Below are 19,601 nucleotides of genomic sequence, written 5' to 3' on the forward strand. Positions count from 1 at the left end.
GGCGGTAGAGTACTTTACAAAAACATGTAAACCAAATACATAGCTTGTGACGTAATGACTGAACTTTCAGTACGGTACACAATTACCGTACTTTCTTTGCCGATAAATACATCACAAGTCCTAAGTTAGTATTATAATTACGTCTGTAAGGATCATGCGATCTGACATCTCCCTGTTTGGTACTGTCATGCCTGCGACCGGCCGAAACCATCCTTGCTATCCAGGAGCATCATCTTCCCCGCTCCCGCATGTTGATTGATACATAGGTGGTCCTGCTGGTTGTTTGTCCGCCATAATCTTACATTTGGCGCGCTGTCTCCCCTCTCAAGTCGCATCGCATAAGTCAATTCTGTCGCACAAGCTGACCGGATCCGACCAAGCGCACCCACGTGGGAGGTAAGTGAATGGAATTGTCCCTGCCTGGATCTCCCCTTATCCGCCTGTCTCACCTCCCCGAGCACCGACTGATGCGCCGTGGCCTCAGGTACCCCACCCGATCATGGCCACGCAAGATGCGCCTCCTCACTTTGGAGCCGAACTCAAGGTAGGTCTTCTGGATTGTTTGGTGTGTTACTACAGCTAACCGCATGCGCTTGGCAGGATGCCTTTAAACCCGTCAATCACTGGGTATGTCCATCCACCACACGACACCTGGAGGAACTGTCGCATATCAGGGGTTATGCTCATAACTAGCTGTATAGGTCTCGCATGGGATATCATGGCTGGACGAAATCCAACAATTCTACCGCGAACGCAGCGCCATTGAGAAGGAATATGCAGCCAAGCTGACGGGTCTCTGCAAAAAATACTCCGATCGCAAAGCGAAGAAGATCAGCACCTTGAGCGTCGGCGACACGCCAACTATGACCCCTGGCTCCCTCGAAAGCGCTTCCCTCACGACATGGACCACCCAATTGACGGCGGTTGAAGCCCACGCGGCGGAACGCGACCAGTACGCTACGGATCTGGTGGTGCAGGTGGCAGAGCCCATGAAACAATCAGCCACGCAGTACGAGGAGCTGCGGAAGTGTCATGTCGATTTCTACGGGAAGCTTGAGAAGGAGCGCGACGCGTCGTACAGCGATCTCAAAAAAATGAAGGGCAAGTATGACGGCGCGTGCCAAGAAGTCGAGGCCCGGCGGAAGAAGATGGAGAGCTCGTTCGACCACAACAAGCCTAAGTCGCAGGCTGCATATCAGCAGCAGATCCTCGAAATGAATAATGTCAAGGTCGGTAACTGGGTCTATCGTACGCCGTGTCGCATGCTAACGGTATCAGAACACGTACCTGATCACCATCAACGTGACCAACAAGTTGAAGGAGCGCTTCTACCACGAATACGTCCCGGAGCTTCTTGATGTATGTCTCTGGTTCACTTCCTTCGATGCCGCGCTAATATCTGATAGGGTCTACAAGACTTGAATGAGACTAGGGTCACAAAGCTCAACTCTCTATGGTCACTCGCGGTGCAACTTGACAAGACGTATCTGTCGCGTAGTATGGAACACATGTCGAAATTACTCATGGAGATCCCGCGGAATCTTCCGCACCTCGATTCGCTCATGTTCGTGCGACACAACGCCACGCAATCAACGGAGCCACCCAACCTCACCTTTGAGCCCAGCCCTGTCTGGCACGACGACGATGCGCTAATTACAGACGAGTCCGCCAAGGTGTTTCTGCGCAACCTCCTCAGCAAGAGCAAAACACAAGTGCGCGACTTACGAGTCGAAGCGGACGAGAAACGACGCGACGTGGATGGCGTGCGACGAGTCCGACAGAACGTCCAGCAAGGAAAAGACACGCGGAGCGAAGTGGAGGTGGTCCGATCCATCTTCTTATTACAGGGTACATTGCACGACGTGGAGCGGAAGAAGCTGACGGTAGAGGTGGAGACCGCAACCATCATGTCAGCTGTGGGCGATCTTTCGCTCGGAGCCAGGAACCACAATTTCAAATCGCAAACGTTCAAGATCCCGACGAATTGCGATCTGTGCGGGGAACGGATATGGGGCCTATCAGCCAAGGGATTCGACTGCCGGGATTGCGGGTACACATGTCACAGCAAATGCGAGATGAAGGTACCGGCGGAATGCCCAGGCGAGCTGAGCAAGGAAGATCGGAAGAAGGCCAAGGCCGAGCGACAAGAGCACGCCAGTGCCACGCCGGTCGTCGACCTCGAATCACCAAGCACATCCTCCGTGGCGCCGTCTCTCACGCGACAGAACACGATGAACTCGCTCAGCTCAGGCTACGCCGCCAGCGCCCAACGCTCGATGTCCAACGTAGGAGCCCTAACCCCGGGCGAACCCGCATCGCCAGTCCCGGCACCAATCCAGGAGACCAAACCTCCAGCCGCCAAGCGAGGGCGCGTTCTCGCCCCGCCCCCTACGCAGTATATTCCTCCACCCCCGGTTGTGGATTCACCGGGGCCTACCCAACGCGGGAAAATGGTATACGATTACCAAGCGGGCGGACCCGACGAGGTTAGCGTCCAAGAAGGCGAAAACATCTCTATAATCGAGCCAGACGGTACGCTCACTCTCCCCCACTCACCTACAACATACTAACAGACACAGACGGATCCGGATGGATCAAAGTCCGCGTCGGATCGCAAGAAGGCCTCGTACCGGCCTCCTACGTAGAAGTCGCACCCATGTCATCCCCCATGCCCGCACCCCACCTCGACCGGCCCGACTCAATCTACTCAAACTCATCCGCCTCCCTAGCAAGCAGCGCAATGGGCAAAAAGGTCGGACCAGCGGTAGCCCCACGGCGAGGGGCCAAGAAGCTCAAATACGTGGAAGCACTGTACGACTACGAAGCGCGCAGCGACATGGAGTGGAGCATGACGGAGGGAGACCGGTTCGTGCTGATCAACCGGGACACGGGCGACGGATGGGCGGACGTCGAGCGCGGCGGGGCGACCAAGAGTGTGCCCGCCAACTACATCCAGGAGGTATAGTCGTGAAGTGTAGGTAGTTGCAGTGGTACATTGGGAATTGTTTTGCATCAGGCATGGGGGAGCATTGGAGCACTGGTCTGTTTGGGGGTTTCAGTCGGATCATCCTGTGCATGGTTGATTGGCGTGTCGTCTGCTATCTGCAGTAGGCGTCCATGTCGCATTGCCTCGACAGAGGCTTGTCTATAGAAATGGAGTGAAAATATCATTACGGCAAAGCCTATATCTCAGCCAGCCAAGTAAAATTAAAACGAAGACAAAAGGAACCCCCACAAAACCAAACAGTCAAAAACCCAATCTCGAACAAGAATAATAACCCCCCCCCCCCCCCCCCCCCCCCCCCCACCACTTCCCCCTTCCCAAGTGAGAAAAAAAAAAAAAAAAAAAAAAGAAAGATACCCAAACCAAACTAAGAACAGCGCACCCGATCCAACCAAGAAGAACACTCAATCTCCGGCTGTGCCACCTCAATACTCCAAAACACATTACCATTCTGAACCAACTGGACCAAGAGCCTCCCTTTCTTCGTAATAGTCGCGTGTATCTTGTAATAGAAATCATTGTACTTGACCCCCGCCGAGTTCTTCCGAGGGGTGAACTCGGGCGATTTCAGCCTCCCGGCGATGTCAACGACGCAGTCCACGAGTATTCTACCCTGCGGCACGGTGTCTGGGGGGGTTGGTAGATAGGTAGTGGTTAGCTTTGTTGAAACTGGGGTGGGTATTCAACAACAAGAAGAGAAAAAAAAAATAAAATAAGATAAGAAGAGGAGCATGAGAATGGAGAAAGAAAGAAAGAAAGAGGAGGCTCACCTGCTGATCCCAGCCTCGTAGGGGGATGTGTCCCCCGGCAGGCATGAACCGAAACATGCATTTTCATGGGTCTGTTTTTTTTCCAAGTGTGGTGCAGTTTCCTTCCGTTCGACGCTCCGACTGTGTAAGAGGCGTCCTGCAGCAAGTATCAGTATAAAGTGTATCAGCAACGCTGTACGTACATGTGTGCGCGCGGCACTTGTGTTGTGTTGGGGGGGTGGTGAGGACGAACTTTCTCAAGCAGCCATTTAAGCTGATTACTAGCGTACCAGCGCTCCTTGAGGGGGTCCCAAAACTTGTCCTTTTTGCTGTGGATTTTCGCGTCGAAGGGTACTGTGACTCTGATGCCGTAGTGGTTTCCGGCGACCTGGGTAGGCTTCTTTGGCGGGGGCGGTTTGACAATCTCTTTGCTGGTGGGGACAATGTCCTTTTTTTCGGCGACGATGGTTGTCGTCTCGGAAAAGCTATCGTCGTAGGCCTTGGACTTTTCTTTGAGCTCGGGGGGTGTTTGGGAGCTGTGTGGGGAGGAGGGTTGTCAATATATGTATGCGTATGCGTATGCGTACACTTTGCTTCCCGGGTGATATGTGATATGGAACAAAATTGAAACAACAGTACAACACAATACAAAAGCGCAAAGGTAAGAAATGGAATCGAGAAAGAGGAAACACGTACGAGGAGTCCTTCTTGCGCCTGAGGTATCATTGTTTGCCCCGAGTTAGGGCTTATAGTTAGTAACTGACTGACTGACAGGCGACTGGTGTCGGGATATAGGCTTATACATACCTCCACATGGTTGAGACTTTCTCGCAGATGGTCACCATTGCTTCGGATTTTTGCGTGGGTGGTTTTCTGAGTAAGGAAGTAGCTGTATCTGACTGGTGGGTGAGTCTGGCTGAGTGAGTGGGTCTGATAGAGTGTCAGAGTGGGTGATCTGGGGATGGTGAGTGAAGCAGTGGGCGTTCAACCTTAAATAGCACATATTCAAGAGAGGGGCACCATCGTCAGTGTGTCATCATCAACTGTTGCTCCTGGTATTCCGGAAGCCATAGGTAACGATGACGGGGGAGTGAGGGTTAATCTTGAACTGTCCAGTCGGACTACTTCTCCGCTCGTTGTGTTGATGGTTCGGCGTTGGGAGGGTGAACTATTGGATGTTGGTCATGATAGGCTTTTAGAAGATTCATCGCCTATGGTATGTATCATATGGTTTTAAGATGCTATCTAATGGCTACTTGACATTATTATGATTGTCAGTTCCACGTGGGATTTATCCATCTTTACTATCATACGGAATACAATCAGTCAAAACTGATAACAGTCTATTGGCGTCGAAAACACCATACAGCCGATCTCCTTGGAAACGCACACGGCTATATTCGGCGAGCTACCTCGAGATCCCCATGGAACGAACGTTCTCTAAGTTTATAGCATTGAGCGGTGTCATTATGAGATCCTGTATGATTTATAGAAATCGATATAACAGATATTTAGAAGCAAGCTCCGAAAACCCAGGGATAGAACTAGGCCAAGAGCAATGCAAACAAACAGATATAGATATATCTTTAGTTAGAATGGATCTCAATGCTATAAAACACAGGATATCAAACGTCTCAACAAAAGCACTACAAACCCATCGAACAAGGTAAACACCGTACTGCAAAGTGGACCGCCCTCCCCACACTAACGACCAAATGAGAACATGATCCATTGCATGGACCGTGAGCTGTCGATCAGTCGATCTTGAAACTCATCATACTCCACTTGCTTATGTCTTACATAGTATAGACCGTCGACGGTAGAGCCTCCAACCAGCTCCATTGCAATCTCATCCCATCTGAGATAGAATTTGGAATTCATTTCCCCGCTTCTGTCCCTGGAACATGTCGTCATAACAAACCGTGCACACTGTCCAGTCAGGTACGCTTTTTTCTTCATTTGGAATAAAGTAAGGGCTTTATACTGTGCGTGGTGAATATTACTTTGCTTTGCTTTCTTGTACTACGGATTGATAGTATAGAGTGTGGTGTCTGTTCTTCTTGTGTTGAGGGTTTATTCTTTCATATAATTAGACTTTTAGGTAGTAGCCATTTTCAAATTAGTAGCTGTCAATCAGCATTCCTGACTTGTCAATGATAATGTGGGGAATGGTATGCGAGTTGAAGTTTCTCACTATATTTATTCTTTTCATTATATCAAGCGATGCAAAGAACCTAATAGACCATAATAAATGCCCAAAACAAACAACCACTCATTGCACCGTTTTCACACCATATATACAAACCAACCGCAACATATAAAAAGAAATAGAAGTATATACACCACCCAAACCAAACAAAAACATGCAACACCAATTCAAATAACCCACCATCATGTTCATCATCATCATAATCACCAAACCAATCATCACTCATAACTCCCTTTTCTCGTCATCCTTTTCTCCCACCATTCCCCCCAAATCTGAACAAGACTACCATACAGTAATCTAAACAGACCCCTCCCCCAACCACCCCCAATCTCCCCCCAGTGCCCCAACATCAACATCCCCATCCAGCACCAACTCCCCAAACGCATCCGCATCAACCTCCCCCAGCCCATCGAATCCCATCATCCCGGCTTCACCGTCCGCCAACGCCACCATACCCGGGAGATCAGCCAGCGAGCACAACGGCGCCCCACTAGCCGCCGACGACATGAGGTAGCTGAGGTCTGCGCCGGTCGACGCGGGGAGCATCCTGCTAGCCGGGTCGTCGGACATCATCGAGTGTTGGTGGTTCGCGGGTGACAGATGTTGCTGTAGATGAAGGTGCGGGGGAAGGCTGTTGTTGGGGGATGGCGATTGCGTGGTTGGGGGTCGCGGGGCGATGGGGACGAGATGGGTGGGCGAGGACCTGGAGCTTACGCGGGCGGGAGGGGTGGTTGACGTGTGGGATAGAGAGTCGGATCGTTGCTGATAATATTAGTATATTTCAAGTCTATTTCAATTGTTCAATTGTTTCAACCGATACCGATTGATTCATATTCAATTGATTTTCAATTGAAGGAATGAAGAAGAAAAGAAATACCTTTTCCGCACGCCTGAGCCGAGCATGATCATCTGGCGTCGGACAGGGCGTGAGGTTACAGACGGCGCACGTCGAAAACGGGCGGCCTTTTCTGTTGATCTTCGTCAATGGTCTATCTTCATTCCGAATCCGTCCTTGTTAGTCTCCAGTATATATCAGAGAAATCAAGAAGCCAAAAGAATAATGGCAAATAGTGAAGAAAAGAAAGAAGAGAGGAAATACCATGATGTTTACACGTCGTCACCCGATGACCACGCACGCAAGCTTCACAGGCCCACTTTTCACCGTCGATGAGCATACCTAGGATACTCGATACCCGGAGTCCAAGGGGCCCCCATGATGGGGATTTATACCCCGAGTGAGGGACGCACGAGAGGGGAAAGACAGCATCGTCATTGAACCGCGGTGGGATTTGGAAAAAATTTTGAAAATTTTCCCTTCCTAAAAATTGGAAAAATTGAATATTCCGATTTGGTGACGGCCGGACATACAGGGGAGAAGGAGAATAGTTTACACAGCCACACGGGAGGCTAGAATGATCTGGTCGGGGAGGGGGATTTGGTGGTGATGCGGCATTTTCCATGTGGTTTCATTTGGTGCTGGTTTAGTCGGGCAAATCCCTCATACTTGATTGATTAGCTTTATGGGTTGTTTTCGACGTGGGGCTGGATTGCTGGTCGGTAATCTTGCTGCCTGGTGGGCCTAGTATGTACTTTCAGTACCAAGGGTTGGTTTCTATAAGGTAGAGATCCCTCTTCTTACAACTTTTATATGGAAAAGAAATAAGGAGAAAAAGCACTGACTGTGGCTGGTGAAGCTTAGCTATACTTTATTACTTAGGATATACAACTAGGCAGTAGGTAGCAGTATAGACGACAGACAGCTACATACAAAGCTCAAGCTAAACAAAGAGAGCATCCTAAACCAAAAACTCACGAAAAATCCGATCGTGTGCAAAATGGAGGTGGCTGAGCAGCTTGACAGATTGACAGCTTGACACCTGCAACCCTAACCATACCAAGTCGGGTTACCATCGCCACATGCTGCACCTTGCAATAAACAACCGATGAATTGGCACGGCTGAAAGAGACCCCTATCCAGATCAGGCAGGTGGTGAAGACCAGCTCCTTCCCAACAGCTAAGTAACGAGCTAACTTCTTACCTAAAACCTCTGTCCGCGGTGCGATGACCAAAGTCCCGTCGTCATTCCAGGTGATTGCGGGATTAATCTAGCCAACCGTTTGATCCTCGGTTACGAGATTCTTCTTTCTACCGTGTGTTGGACGGGATCCTCGATTCAGGATGGTGTCTTTTTCTGGTTTCTCTTTGTCATGCTATTATAGTCATATATTTCCCTTCTTATCATCTATAATATTGAATATGTAAAATATCACTGTGTCATACCAAGCTTGAGCGACATCGCTAGTGACGGGTGGGGCCACCGGGTGGACTGTGCGTTTGCTGCTTATGCTGTCTGGTGGCTTGATAGCTGCGAGGTCGTTGATTCCTTCTTTTTCAGGTATACCCCGGGCTCTTCCTGTTTTCTCTTTCTTTCTTTCTTTCCCTTTCTCTTTCTCTTTTGCGTCCTTTACCCCTGTCTCGCCTTTATCCATCAATTCCATACTATCAAGATCAATCCACCAAAAGTGAAAACCACCTACTTCGACCCCAACGCACCAGCAACTTCCAAAGACAGGTATAGGTTTCTCCAGCGCAGCCACACTCTATCTACTCCATCGATCAATAAACCCAACACCACCACCAGGAACCCTCTAAAAAAAACCCCTATATTTGCCACACGAACTCCTCACCAGCACCATCGGCTAGCTACATAGAAAAGAATGTCACACAAGGTGGACACACCCGTAACCACACAGTGAATCCAGCTAGCTATCTACTGCATCCACAGTACGAGGTCAATATTAGGCTGCAGACGCTACGTGGGCGCAAGGACAGGTTGCGCATAGTAGTATAGATATGGGGCAAAGGATACGACTCGGCTGCAAAAGATATCTAGACACTTCTGAGCTCCGTGGGTACCTTTTTATAGCTATCTTTACCTTGCGATAATATACCGGGGCGTCTGGGTATTTAAAATATGGAGAAATCGACCCTGACGAGATTGTGATCTTTTACACTACTGAGTAGTATGGTAGGCACGGCTCGGAGTGGGAGATAACTGTCAGTCGATCTCTAGGATGGTTGTGGGGAAGTGGTCAATCGGGGATTTACCCTCTTTTAACGAGGGTACGGCCCATAAAAACGGTCAGATATTAATGGTATTGACGAAGATTGAAGATATGAGAATGTTGCGAATAGTCTCAAGATTGCAAAAAAACATGGGGTCAGAACCATGATTTACGCGAGGGACTACACTGCAAGTCAGCTGATGTTGGCTGACTGCTTGTCTCACAATGCAACAGATGGTAAGTTGGATACGTAGACTACGAAAATCACCCACAGATGATTTTGTGTAGGAGGGAGGAGACTATAGCGTGAAGCGTAGGGGAAGAAATCATTTGTATTTAAAGAAAAATAAGGTTATTACATATAGTATTCAGGGGTTGATCATGATCATCACGCTCATCACGCACATCATATGTGGACTGTGGAGGATAGACATTATAAAACGTCCCGAGGGGTTCATGTTTGAAGATCCCCTCGATCTGAACTGACTCAGTTCGATCCGTGTGGGTCTATCATGTCATACCATCTATATACATTTACATTTACATGAGTATCAAGTGATCGATGCTACGATCTAGGAATCATGGGAAAGTACTGTATACTAGCGAACTAGCAACGTATCAATTAACTGTACAAATATGCTATTTCACCCCGCCAGCATTGGAGACAAGCCAGCTAGGGACGGGCCGACAAACAGATCCACAAACTACCATAAACAACACCATTGAAAAAAGAAACGCTTAAAGCAGGACAAGACCGGCACCGACAAGGGTCGACACCAGGGTAACCGCGCCCACGAAGAAAGGAGCCACAGTCAGGCTGGGCACCTTCAGACCAGCGGCAGCACCGGGGGAGGCGCTGCCGGAGGCGCCGGAGCCGGAGCTGGAGCCGGAGCCGGGCTCGGCATCGCCCTTCGAGGGGGTACCCGCGTCCTGGCTTCCGTCGCCCTTGAAGCCGTCGCCCTTGCCGGCGCCGTCCTTCATGTACTTCTTGGCGGGCTCGGGGATGGCGGGGAGCTTGTCGTCGCCGACGTCCCAGTTGGGGCCGTCCTTGGCGGGGCATGGGTTGGAGCCACCGGTCTTGTTGAAGCCGCCGTCGCCCTTGATATCAGACTTCTCGAGGGCCTTCTTGAGGGCGTCGAAGTCGGACAGGTCCTTGACCTTGTCGCCGATCTTGACGAGGCCGTAGTTGCTGTCTTCCTGGGAGTACTCGTAGACCAGACCGCCGGAGTAGACGCCGGTCATCTTCTCGGAGTAGAGGGCCTCGACCTCGCCGAAGTCGCGCTTGTTGGTGTTGCAGCCGTACTCGGACAGGAAGAGGGGCAGGCCGTAGCCGGTGAAGTTCTCGACCTTCTGGTCCCAGCCGGACTTGGTGAAGGACGAGGGGTCGCACCAGGAGTAGTCGTTGAAGGCGAAGAAGTCGCTGCGCTCGTCCTCGGTACCGCAGTTCATGTACTGGGCCATCTGCAGACGGTTGGTGTTGATATCGGCGGCGGAGTAGCCGACGGGGATGGAGCGGAGGTTACGCTCGCGGAGGTACTGGCGCAGATCACGGGTGACGGCCTTGACGTAGGGGGCGGCAGACGACGAGGGACCGTCGTTGATGACCTCGTTACCGGAGAAGAAGGCCAGGGTGTTCTTGTACTTGGCGAACTTCTCGACGGTGGCGAAGATGTACTGCAGGTAGACGTCGTTGTAGGACTCCTTGGGCTTCTTGCGGTTGATGGAGTACTTGGGGGTGTTGACGTCGAGCACCAGGTAGATGCCAGCATCTGCCAGGGCTTCCATGCACTCGTCGTGGTCGGCCGAGTTGTCGACGGAGTAAACACGAATGGTGTTCAGGCCGAGGTCCTTGAACTTCACGATGTCGCGCTTGCAGCCATCGGTATCGGCGATGGGGTCCGCCAGGTCCGACGAGCCACCGGGCTGGTAGTCGACACCACGGATGTAGAAACGATCATCACCCTTGAAGAAGGCATTACCCTTGACAGTGATGGGGGTCACGTCGTCACGAGCCTGGAGGGGAGTGGAGGGGACGGCCAGGACGGAGGAGGCTCCGAGGGCCAAAGCCGTCGCAACGGCAGAGGTCTTCATGATTAGAGTGGGACCGATAAAATCTTCGAATGACTGATTTGGAGAGAGTAGAGGTAGAAATTAAAAGGTAGTAATAAACTGGGGTTCGATAGAAGTGATTAAGTAGTCTGAACGAGTGACTGAGAAGATGGCAAAACAGGATCAAAAGGAAGGAAAGGAGAGACAGAGTCGCAAGGACAAGAAGGGGAGGATGGAGAGAGCAGAACGAGAGGGAGGAAAGAGAAGGGAAAGAAAGAATGAAAGCGTGAATGCAGGACGTGGCGCACTTAAAACGCTGTATTTCCTCCGGTATTTCCCTGCCCTTTTTCCTCCCTTCCCCTTGATTGTCTTGGTATTCTTGGTAAACAAAGGGACTTTCCCAGGGGACTCGTCATCTTGCTTGGAAGTATCACCAGAATGGATCTCCTCTTTTCGGGCAACAGATCGACGCCAGGGTTAGGTGGCCAATCTATCGGCAACGTCGTGGCTCGAGGTGGATTCCGTTTAACCCAATGAGAGGTTCGATACGGGGAGGAATGCAGCGATTGTCCATTTGGAGTCATTTGAGCGAAGGACCAGAGCTGGGGGGGTGGGGAATGGTTGGGCCAGACAGTTGTCTGGGGTGTGGGTATTGTTTTACTGTTCGTTTGCTGTCTATCCGTACTATTCATATCTCTCCACCAGTCCCAATATCATCCACCGCTCACTACTCAGTACCAGGAGAGCATTATGGTCAATTTATTGTCAAGAAAGAACCCCACCAGCTAACGAGTGGAAACCACAGTGAGCTATTAAAGGATGGGGGATCCATGTTCCATCTTGGTCCTTCTTGATCCTTCTTGGTACCTGCCGATCCCTTCCCTCCCCTCCTCGATTGAGATTGCTGCCTTTTGCCACGGTGTACCAGCATTCCACTTGACCGGATTGGGTTTGCAGACGCGTCGAAGCAACATTGTGCATTGTGCATCGTACATCGTACATCGTACACACACATCACACATAGTACCAAGTTTCTCCTGTCCGACATGGGACATGGATTATATATAGATCGAACCATACGGCCCAGACGTGGCGAAACATTCTACCAATGAAGACAAGATCTGATGGTGTTTCAACTACGACAAAGCCAGCACATCCAATCCCATCCATGTCTCTCGACTCTTGGCGTGCCCTTTCATCTCTCCCCTTAGCCCTTCCCTTGCCCTTGCCGGTCCCTTCTCGACAATAGGAAAATGAATCGGACTCGCTAAAAATAGGACCCGACCGAGTCGCATCCATGGGCCGCGTTGCTGGCCAGCCACCGTGCGACCCATCACAACCACAACAAATGGACAGTCACATTTTCAATTCAGCTTCTAGGCTACCGAGTATAAATCCATAAACCCATCAATCAATCTTCGAAATTCCTGTTCTGCGCCGATCTTTTTAAGTCTCCTAAACTGGTAAAGTCTGTAAATTAGGGGGTGCCCTACCATCACTGGAGTCCGACTAGAACCCGTACCATCCCTAATTTAGTAAGACCTGACCCACCGGGGGCCTCAAGCGCTTGCCCTCATTTACCCATTGAATTAGTCCTCCAAACGCAGGATTCCACACACCTATAGTTTAGTGATCCTCTTGTCAGCCACATTTCATCCAGTCTCCTAATAATCAATTTGAAAACTCCATGCCAGTAGGTCCAAATAAGCCTTGTACTAAACCCGCCCGCCCATGTTGCCTGTTCCTTGGTGTGTGGCCAGAAGCAACCCATTGATTTCTTTCTTCTCGTCTAGGGTGTGGGTCCGCCTAGACCGAGACTAACTCCTTGCCCGAGTAGTGTCTCTAACTGACTAGTTGCTCGCTGCCTCGTACGTTGTCAGTTGTAACCCTAGAGAAGTAGTACGATCTACAAACCACCACATGCTCAAACGACTCCCCCTCACTGGGTGCTGCTCCCGTGTCACTGTCCACGACTCCATATGCACTGGGCATACTTCGTACTCTCCACACTCCGTATCTCGTTCCCCAATGTCTAGACGGTATTTCTGTGCTCCGCGAGGACGATGACGAGGGCCAAGCCAAGACTCCTCGCCCGCCATCCCACTTACGCCTACGCACCCGAGTCTCATAGAGAAAATTCCATCAACCAGTCTAGCACCCTAAAGGATCTATACCAGCTTTCCTGAAAATATTGTCGGAGGACTAGAAGACCCGATGTCTGTCGCTTGGTCCCCAGGGCGTGTTCATCCATCTATCCATCCATCTCGTATCTACGTTGACCGCTTTGTCGACCAGTAACTGTAACTATTTCCATTCCATTTGACCCTTCGTAGCGGCCTGGTTCCGTCTACTCCGGAGTATATCTATTGATATCTGAGGATTGTAGCACCGTCAGTAGTTGCAAGGATGGGTTCACGGGGATGGTGCATGTGTTGGCACTATACTTTCGATACTAGGTATCTCATGCTAGCTATATTCTCCTGGGTTATAGCCATGTTCTGTCGGTGCTATATATATATATACATGGGTAGACCCTGTCGCACCATCCAAGTTCATACATCTACCTAGTAAACGACGCCGTGGCTATACTCTAGTCAAGAAAGTTCAGAAACTCCAAACAAGCAATAACCTATATATAAAAAGAAGGCACAGTCTACCCGCCAATCGTGCAATCCCTGCCCCACCCACTGATATGATCCCAATTCACAACCAGCAAGCGTCCACCACGCTCTCGTCCCTCCCGCTCCAGCCGCCTCAGCAGGTCCATCTCCTGCGGTGTCAAAACCCGCCCATCCGCCCGCCGCTCCCACGCCGCCTGCGTCACGACGGGCGCCAGATCCTGCGCGATGTGCGCCTCGTCGCGGCCGCCGACACACAGCCGCCGCGGGCCGTCCTCGCGCGCAAAAAGCCAGCGCGCCTCGGCGACCTCGTAGCGTCGCTCCAGCAGCCAGATGATCGGCCATGTGAGGAGCCACAGCGGCAGGATCACGCAGAGGTAGTAGATGAAGGCAGTGTTGCGCAGCTGGTTGATCCAGTGCGGGGAGTAGACGACGAACGAGCGGTTTGTTAGTTCTACTGATATGTGGATGTTGCCTTGGTAGTTGAGCGTGCGCAGATGGGACGTAAGTGCCGAGCGCACCGCGGAGGCGTCGAAGCCGTCAATGCGCCGTTTGAATGTGAACCTAACTCCTCAGCATCGATTCAATCAATCAATAGGCGAGGTCTTCACGCCAATGGCAAGGGGTAGAAGGAGAGAACCTACGATTTGACCCCCGCCGCGTCCCAACAGAACCGCTCACACCAGCCCATCAGACCTGGCCCCCCAGGCATGTCATCATCATTATCATCATCATCCCCAGTCACCAACCGAACGGTGTCGTCTTCCCCGCGTCCCTCCTCAACAGAGACGCCCCTCCCCCGTTTCTTCTCCCGCCTCCGAGCACAGCCCGTCCGCGACCGGATCCGTCCCCCGCGGAAAGCCAGCGTCCCATCGCCGTCGCGCACAACGCGCAGCTCCTGCCACCGATCGTCCGGCTCGTCGGCACTCGCGAGGATATAGGGCGTCAAATCGACGCTAAAGTCAAAGTCGAGGACTGCGTGGTTTTCATTCTCTTTGCGGTCTGGCCGCGAGCGGATCTCGTTGTGCGTCCCGCGCACGATCAGATGCGGGCGTGGCGGCTGGCGCGCCTGTGTCGCCACCAGGTCGTGCAGAGTGCAGGCGTCTTGGCTTAGGGTCGGGGAGAGGGTTGCGGTGATGGCTCTGCGAGTCGATGCTTGCAGACTGTGGTAGGGGTTTGCGTCTGGGATAGGAGAGTCGGCGGGTGGTGATGGTAGTGACAGCGGTGGTGATGAGCCTTTAAAGTGGGTGTGCTCTGGCATAGGTTCTTGGCTGGGACTGGAAGAGCTGGCGGTTGCTTGGTCGTAGGATGGAGGGGGGTCGGTGGGGTGGCCCATTTTGGAGTATGGTATCTTTCTTTCTTTCTTTCTTTCTTTTTTCCTTTTTGTTAAAATACGGCCCTATGGAGTGTCATGATAGTGTGATGGGAATGCGCAGTCGGAGACAATGCTGGAACACAAACTATAGAGTCGATGTGGGTCGCGATTCCTTCTGCCTAGTCACATGACGTCAGCGATAAGATAAGATAAGACAACTGGTCAACAATCGAGTGCTTTGCTATGGCATCGTGTGTTCACGGCAAATATTGTTTTCGGCCTCGAAAGATACTCTCCCAGGAGAGATGATAGAAGACAGTTCTACCTATTCGTCACATTAGCCATGTTTAACAAAAAGTCGAGAGAAAACTAAATCAAAGCGACACCAACCACTTTCACATGCAACTCTTTCAGAAGTGTTATGGCACGAAGCATGCAACTCCAACGTACTCGGATATACAAAGCACCACCAAGCAGTCATGTAAATTTTCAATAGCCAGCGAGGACAGTCATACAATAAGACACGCTTTGTGCCCCAGAAGAAAACCCATTGAGTGACGCAAGGGGTGAAGCAATATGGTATCGTCTAGGGATGGCCTGGGATTTGCACCAAGCCAGTCCCAAGGGGATTGAACTCGCCCGCAGGCAGCAGATGTCGCAAGGTTCATAAGGCAGGATGGCTGACTTTGGTCGATGTTTTAATATCAGTGGTATTGTTTATCGTGTACTGGAATATAATTGAAGTTAAACATTGAAGGACAGAACAGACTTAAGGAAGGATCAAAGTTAAAAGAAACCCCGTTACTTCCTGCCGATATAGGAAGATTAGGTGAATCATGCCAAAATAAGCAGTGGCTACAACAGCGACTAACCAAGCCCTATCCTAGACCTGAATGAGTTCACAATCTCTTAATAATATCACTAATTCAGTATGATAGGACATGGTTATGTCATTACAATATCATGGCATTGTTGGCGCTGGACAAGCACAGTGATGTACTATATAGTAAGCTCGTCACCATAGAGCTCACTACAGTTCCATAGATCATAACACATACCATGTTAAACGGCTTTCTACTATTCCCATATTTCTACTATGCCCATAAAGGCGGGTTACTGAGGCTTTCGCCCACTACCTAGTGTTGGGATATCCGGCATATTAAGCCCGACCAAAATGCCGATTCGGTATTTTAGTACAGTAGCTGTCATCTTGTCGCTTATTCCGGCGCGGCCCGTCATCTCAGGCCCCGAGTACACAATGTCATTAATTAGTATCTACGAAGGCTCAGATACAGGGTTGAGTTGTCTCTCGCCCATGATGCGACTACCAAGCCAAGCTCCAGGAACCAGTGTACGTCCAAATCCCTATCGATGTCCTAATAAATCTACTAACAGAGCGAAAGGCCTTGTGAGCTTGTATCTCAAATTCTTTGCTATCATGGGGGAAGCCTTTGGCGTCAGGGAATACGGAGCATCTTCCACTTCTCTGGGGATGTTTAGGGCTTGCGATAAATTATTACGAGATTCGATACATCTGGTCCTACTTGTGAATCCTCACGGGTCTACTCCGAGGAAATTCAGGATACATCTGCACGAGCTCTGTTCAGGTACTGGGAACAGATCCCGCTCGCGCCGTGCCCCCCCCCCCCCCCCCATCGGGGACTTGCAGGACCTTGATGACAATCTGCAGAACATGCTCGCCGTCTGGAGTCATGAACCGGCGGCTTGGCCGCCCTCAAACTCCCCTCCTGGCATGGGGGAAGTAGTGAGTGCCGGGCCGCGCTCTGTGCCCTTTGCAGTGGACAAAGGGTGGGAGCACGCCCTCCCGCGCAAGCTTGAGTACGCCTTTGAGACGAAGACCAAGAGTGAGTGGGAATATGCGCGTTGTACGTGTGTTCACCACGCTGACATAGTATTTCAGGCTTTTCAGCTAAGCCGGGTCGTTGGATTCTGGTGGGTTGGTGGTGGGTTGATGGTTGTTTTGTGGTATTCTTTTTTGCTCTTTTTTTTTTTCTTTCTTTTTCTTTTGGTCAGTAGATTGATAAGACGCCCTCCCCAGATGTTTTAAGGTCAGCGGGTTGTCATTAGTGTAGTAATGAATAACCACCCGTTTCTTTCGTTCGCGCAGGGCGAATGAGCTTGTAGGCAAGGCAAAGGACCTAGTTATGAGAAAGCTACAATATATGTAATTTAGATCGCACTCCAGAACAAACCTTCACTGATCACAACACACTTCATCAAGGCCTGAGCACGGTTGAGGACTTCCATCTCCAACCCCCCCACTATCAATCTAAATCTCGCAACTGGTTTTCCTTTTTCCATTCTCTTAGATCAAATGTACCCTCTCGTAGCTCCTCGTGCCGTCCATCCCACATGGAAGTAACCCCTTCGACAGTTTTGACAGTCTCATCATCATCATCCAAAAGCTGTATCAGACATGCTCTTAGACGATACTTGTCTGTTTCATACTCCGCAAGCCGATCAAGCTGCGTCCGTGAAAAGATCTCACACGCCATACCATCAACCGAACAAAGCGGCTCTCCATCAACAAGAGCAGGGTAAGGCCCCCACAACTTAGTCTCATATCCTACAACTTTAGCACGGCGCATTACGGGCTCTGGCCTTGACAATTTTAAGACTCGACAAAGCGTCTGTGGATCCATCAATGTTCCGTACAGAAAGCAGTACCCTCTTTGGAAGAAGGCTCGACGCCGATCGTCTCCAGGAGGATATTCAGACCCTGGTTGATGCTGCCTTGACGCCTCTTCCGTGCCATTATCCTCAAGGTATTTGGGAAACATCGGCATTGCGTGGGTATGTAGATGCTGTCCTCCACGGCTAGAGGTCAGGATGGCGATAATGCTGCGTGTTTTGCTATCCCTGAGCTGCAGTACTATAGTGAGGAGAGGGGGGGAAATATGGGTTGCGAGAAGTGTTGAAAGAATTACCACTTATGACACGGTGCTTCGTAAGTAACCTTATATTCAGTGTGACATACGGTACTTCCTCCTTGCTGCCTGAGGCATTTGCATACTGCATGCATTATTGCATGCCTCTTCTACCTAAGAAGAAGGTTTTTCCACCACCTGTAGCGGAATCTAAGGGAATATAAGAACATGAGGCATTTGTAGTAATTTAATCTCTCGTAATGAATCTTGCTCCAACATTGGGATTATTTGTGCAAGATAAAGAGCACAGAAATTTTGCTTCCTTTTTTATAACTCGTGCAACGTGGGACTCGGCTGGCATAGTCCCAGTTCCAACACAATATATACATGGCATCACCAACAAACATACACCCCTAGTATCAACGTCATCCCCTGAAGCACAAGAATTAAATCACTCCTGTCTAATCTTCCCATCCCGCGACTTCAACTTATCAGTCCCATGCGCCCAGTCCAAAAGCCCCAGCACTCCATAGTTCAAGTTGAACTTCTCATGATGCGAATCATGCATCTTAGCGCGTCCACCGAAGAAATCAAACCCGCTATGCACAGTGGCCGTCTCGACCAGCTCCAGCGCCACAAACGCCCAGAACGTCAGGATATGCGAGTGCAGGATCTGTCCCGGCAGCGAGACGGGCAGCACATTAGCGACGATGTGTTCAATTGGGTGGGCGAATTGCGCGGCGAGCGCGATGGGCGCCACGAAGCGGTGGTGCTGCTTGTGGATGGGCGCGTAGAACCTAGGCGTGTGCAAAAGGCGATGGCTGTAATAGAACATGACTTCGCGCATGAGGAGGCAGAGGACGATGTCTCTTGCCATCTCAGGGAGCGTGGGGAGCGAGGTTGAGATGCGGAAAGAGGAGTCTCCGCGCTTGACAAGGTGGAGGAGGGCCAGGTGAAAGCTGGTGGAGATGGCCTGGTTGCGGGCGACTACTTTGAAGCAGTGCATGATTTCCGGGGTGGTTGGCTGCTTGGGGGGTGGTTGGAGCTTGTGGCGCGCGGCGAAGGCGGGGAGGAGAATGTCGACGGCGAGGTAGAGGAGAGCTGTGAGCCAGAAAAAGACCGCTTGGATGAGGAGCGTGCCGCCGAATTCGATGGTGGCGGGTGAGTAGGTCTCCACCACTTGTGCCCATGCCTTTTCCATTTTTGCGGTGTTGATGTTGGGGGGGTCTGGATCTGGGTACCAAAACTGAGAGGATCGGATGGGTTTAGGAGATCGTGCGCTTGTTATATACGATCGGGGTTGTGCGGAGTCAGGATTCATATGTGTGGGGATAATCTAACCTCGGTAATTGTGTCGATCAGCTAGTGCCCCGCGCTAGATGCTGTACCTAGATACGATCTTGGCCATGGGTCTCATTGCAGGCTCCTAGCGTCACATACATGCAACGATCTTTAGGGGGATTTGTTTATAGCTCGATATCATGCATGGAAGCATTGGTATTACACGCTCAGCCTCAGTTCCGTCCACGGGTTCACCCTGGACTTGGCGCTATGATCATACTGTAATTTCGTCAGTATTCTTATATAATAAGTCTGGTAGGGTGTATTTCACCAGACATTGAGTGGCCGAGAACAAGCCGAGTAAATATCAAAACTTTTGACTTTCCTCACATGTGATAATGAAATATGAGTTGGATGTATGT

General features: G+C 50.7%; 7 protein-coding genes across 7 annotated transcripts; 1 reads left to right on the top strand and 6 right to left on the bottom strand.

The window, feature by feature from the left end:
* The first annotated feature begins 267 nt into the window (after nt 1-267).
* On the top strand, nt 268-3,177 carry P168DRAFT_326840 (putative actin polymerization protein Bzz1). Its single transcript, XM_024841167.1, has 7 exons — nt 268-396; nt 485-544; nt 601-627; nt 702-1,229; nt 1,279-1,359; nt 1,407-2,532; nt 2,580-3,177. Exons 2-7 carry the CDS (start codon nt 500-502, stop codon nt 2,963-2,965), a joined length of 2,193 nt encoding a protein of 730 aa, XP_024693712.1. The 5' UTR covers nt 268-396; nt 485-499; the 3' UTR covers nt 2,966-3,177.
* A 183-nt stretch (nt 3,178-3,360) lies between these two features.
* P168DRAFT_289935 (uncharacterized protein) lies at nt 3,361-4,704 on the bottom strand. Its single transcript, XM_024837107.1, has 5 exons — nt 4,561-4,704; nt 4,450-4,467; nt 4,007-4,289; nt 3,775-3,910; nt 3,361-3,631 (listed from the first exon to the last, which is right to left on the bottom strand). Exons 1-5 carry the CDS (start codon nt 4,566-4,568, stop codon nt 3,372-3,374), a joined length of 705 nt encoding a protein of 234 aa, XP_024693713.1. The 5' UTR covers nt 4,569-4,704; the 3' UTR covers nt 3,361-3,371.
* Nucleotides 4,705-6,048: 1,344 nt separating this feature from the next.
* P168DRAFT_304185 (putative Cu-dependent DNA-binding protein) lies at nt 6,049-7,151 on the bottom strand. The gene is made up of 3 exons (XM_024838825.1): nt 7,062-7,151; nt 6,840-6,955; nt 6,049-6,724 (listed from the first exon to the last, which is right to left on the bottom strand). The coding sequence occupies exons 1-3, from the start codon at nt 7,135-7,137 to the stop codon at nt 6,260-6,262; spliced, it is 657 nt and encodes a 218-aa protein (XP_024693714.1). The 5' UTR covers nt 7,138-7,151; the 3' UTR covers nt 6,049-6,259.
* A 2,615-nt stretch (nt 7,152-9,766) lies between these two features.
* On the bottom strand, nt 9,767-11,119 carry gel1 (1,3-beta-glucanosyltransferase gel1; the record flags this gene model as incomplete). Its single annotated transcript, XM_024838134.1, has 1 exon — nt 9,767-11,119. One exon carries the CDS (start codon nt 11,117-11,119, stop codon nt 9,767-9,769), a length of 1,353 nt encoding a protein of 450 aa, XP_024693715.1.
* A 2,611-nt stretch (nt 11,120-13,730) lies between these two features.
* P168DRAFT_235458 (uncharacterized protein) lies at nt 13,731-15,031 on the bottom strand (the record flags this gene model as incomplete). The annotated part of the gene is made up of 2 exons (XM_024833471.1): nt 13,731-14,259; nt 14,340-15,031. 2 exons carry the CDS (start codon nt 15,029-15,031, stop codon nt 13,731-13,733), a joined length of 1,221 nt encoding a protein of 406 aa, XP_024693716.1.
* A 2,264-nt stretch (nt 15,032-17,295) lies between these two features.
* On the bottom strand, nt 17,296-17,829 carry P168DRAFT_235402 (gamma-glutamylcyclotransferase family protein; the record flags this gene model as incomplete). The annotated part of the gene is made up of 1 exon (XM_024833468.1): nt 17,296-17,829. A coding segment is annotated over one exon (534 nt), but the record flags the coding sequence as incomplete, so codon positions are not given.
* Nucleotides 17,830-18,220: 391 nt separating this feature from the next.
* Nucleotides 18,221-19,139, bottom strand: P168DRAFT_289939 (sterol desaturase family protein). Its single transcript, XM_024837108.1, has one exon. The coding sequence runs from the start codon at nt 19,097-19,099 to the stop codon at nt 18,350-18,352; it is 750 nt and encodes a 249-aa protein (XP_024693718.1). The 5' UTR covers nt 19,100-19,139; the 3' UTR covers nt 18,221-18,349.
* Nucleotides 19,140-19,601: the final 462 nt, after the last annotated feature.

Source organism: Aspergillus campestris (assembly GCF_002847485.1).
Source record: "Aspergillus campestris IBT 28561 chromosome Unknown P168scaffold_5, whole genome shotgun sequence".
Lineage (NCBI taxonomy): Eukaryota > Fungi > Ascomycota > Eurotiomycetes > Eurotiales > Aspergillaceae > Aspergillus > Aspergillus campestris.

Bases quoted from the DNA above. Each gene is read 5' to 3' on its own strand.
- P168DRAFT_326840 (XM_024841167.1), top strand. From the start codon at position 500: ATGGCCACGCAAGATGCGCCTCCTCACTTTGGAGCCGAACTCAAG. The intron at 1,360-1,406 runs GTATGTCTCTGG...AATATCTGATAG, and splicing joins ACGTCCCGGAGCTTCTTGAT to GGTCTACAAGACTTGAATGA. The intron at 2,533-2,579 runs GTACGCTCACTC...TAACAGACACAG, and splicing joins CTCTATAATCGAGCCAGACG to ACGGATCCGGATGGATCAAA.
- P168DRAFT_289935 (XM_024837107.1), bottom strand. The intron at 3,911-4,006 runs GTTCGTCCTCAC...TACTTGCTGCAG, and splicing joins TTAAATGGCTGCTTGAGAAA to GACGCCTCTTACACAGTCGG. The intron at 3,632-3,774 runs GTGAGCCTCCTC...CAACCCCCCCAG, and splicing joins TACGAGGCTGGGATCAGCAG to ACACCGTGCCGCAGGGTAGA.
- P168DRAFT_304185 (XM_024838825.1), bottom strand. From the start codon at position 7,137: ATGCTCATCGACGGTGAAAAGTGGGCCTGTGAAGCTTGCGTGCGTGGT. The intron at 6,956-7,061 runs GTATTTCCTCTC...TTCGGAATGAAG, and splicing joins GACGACGTGTAAACATCATG to ATAGACCATTGACGAAGATC. The intron at 6,725-6,839 runs GTATTTCTTTTC...TAATATTATCAG, and splicing joins GGCTCAGGCGTGCGGAAAAG to CAACGATCCGACTCTCTATC.
- P168DRAFT_289939 (XM_024837108.1), bottom strand. From the start codon at position 19,099: ATGGAAAAGGCATGGGCACAAGTGGTGGAGACCTACTCACCCGCCACC.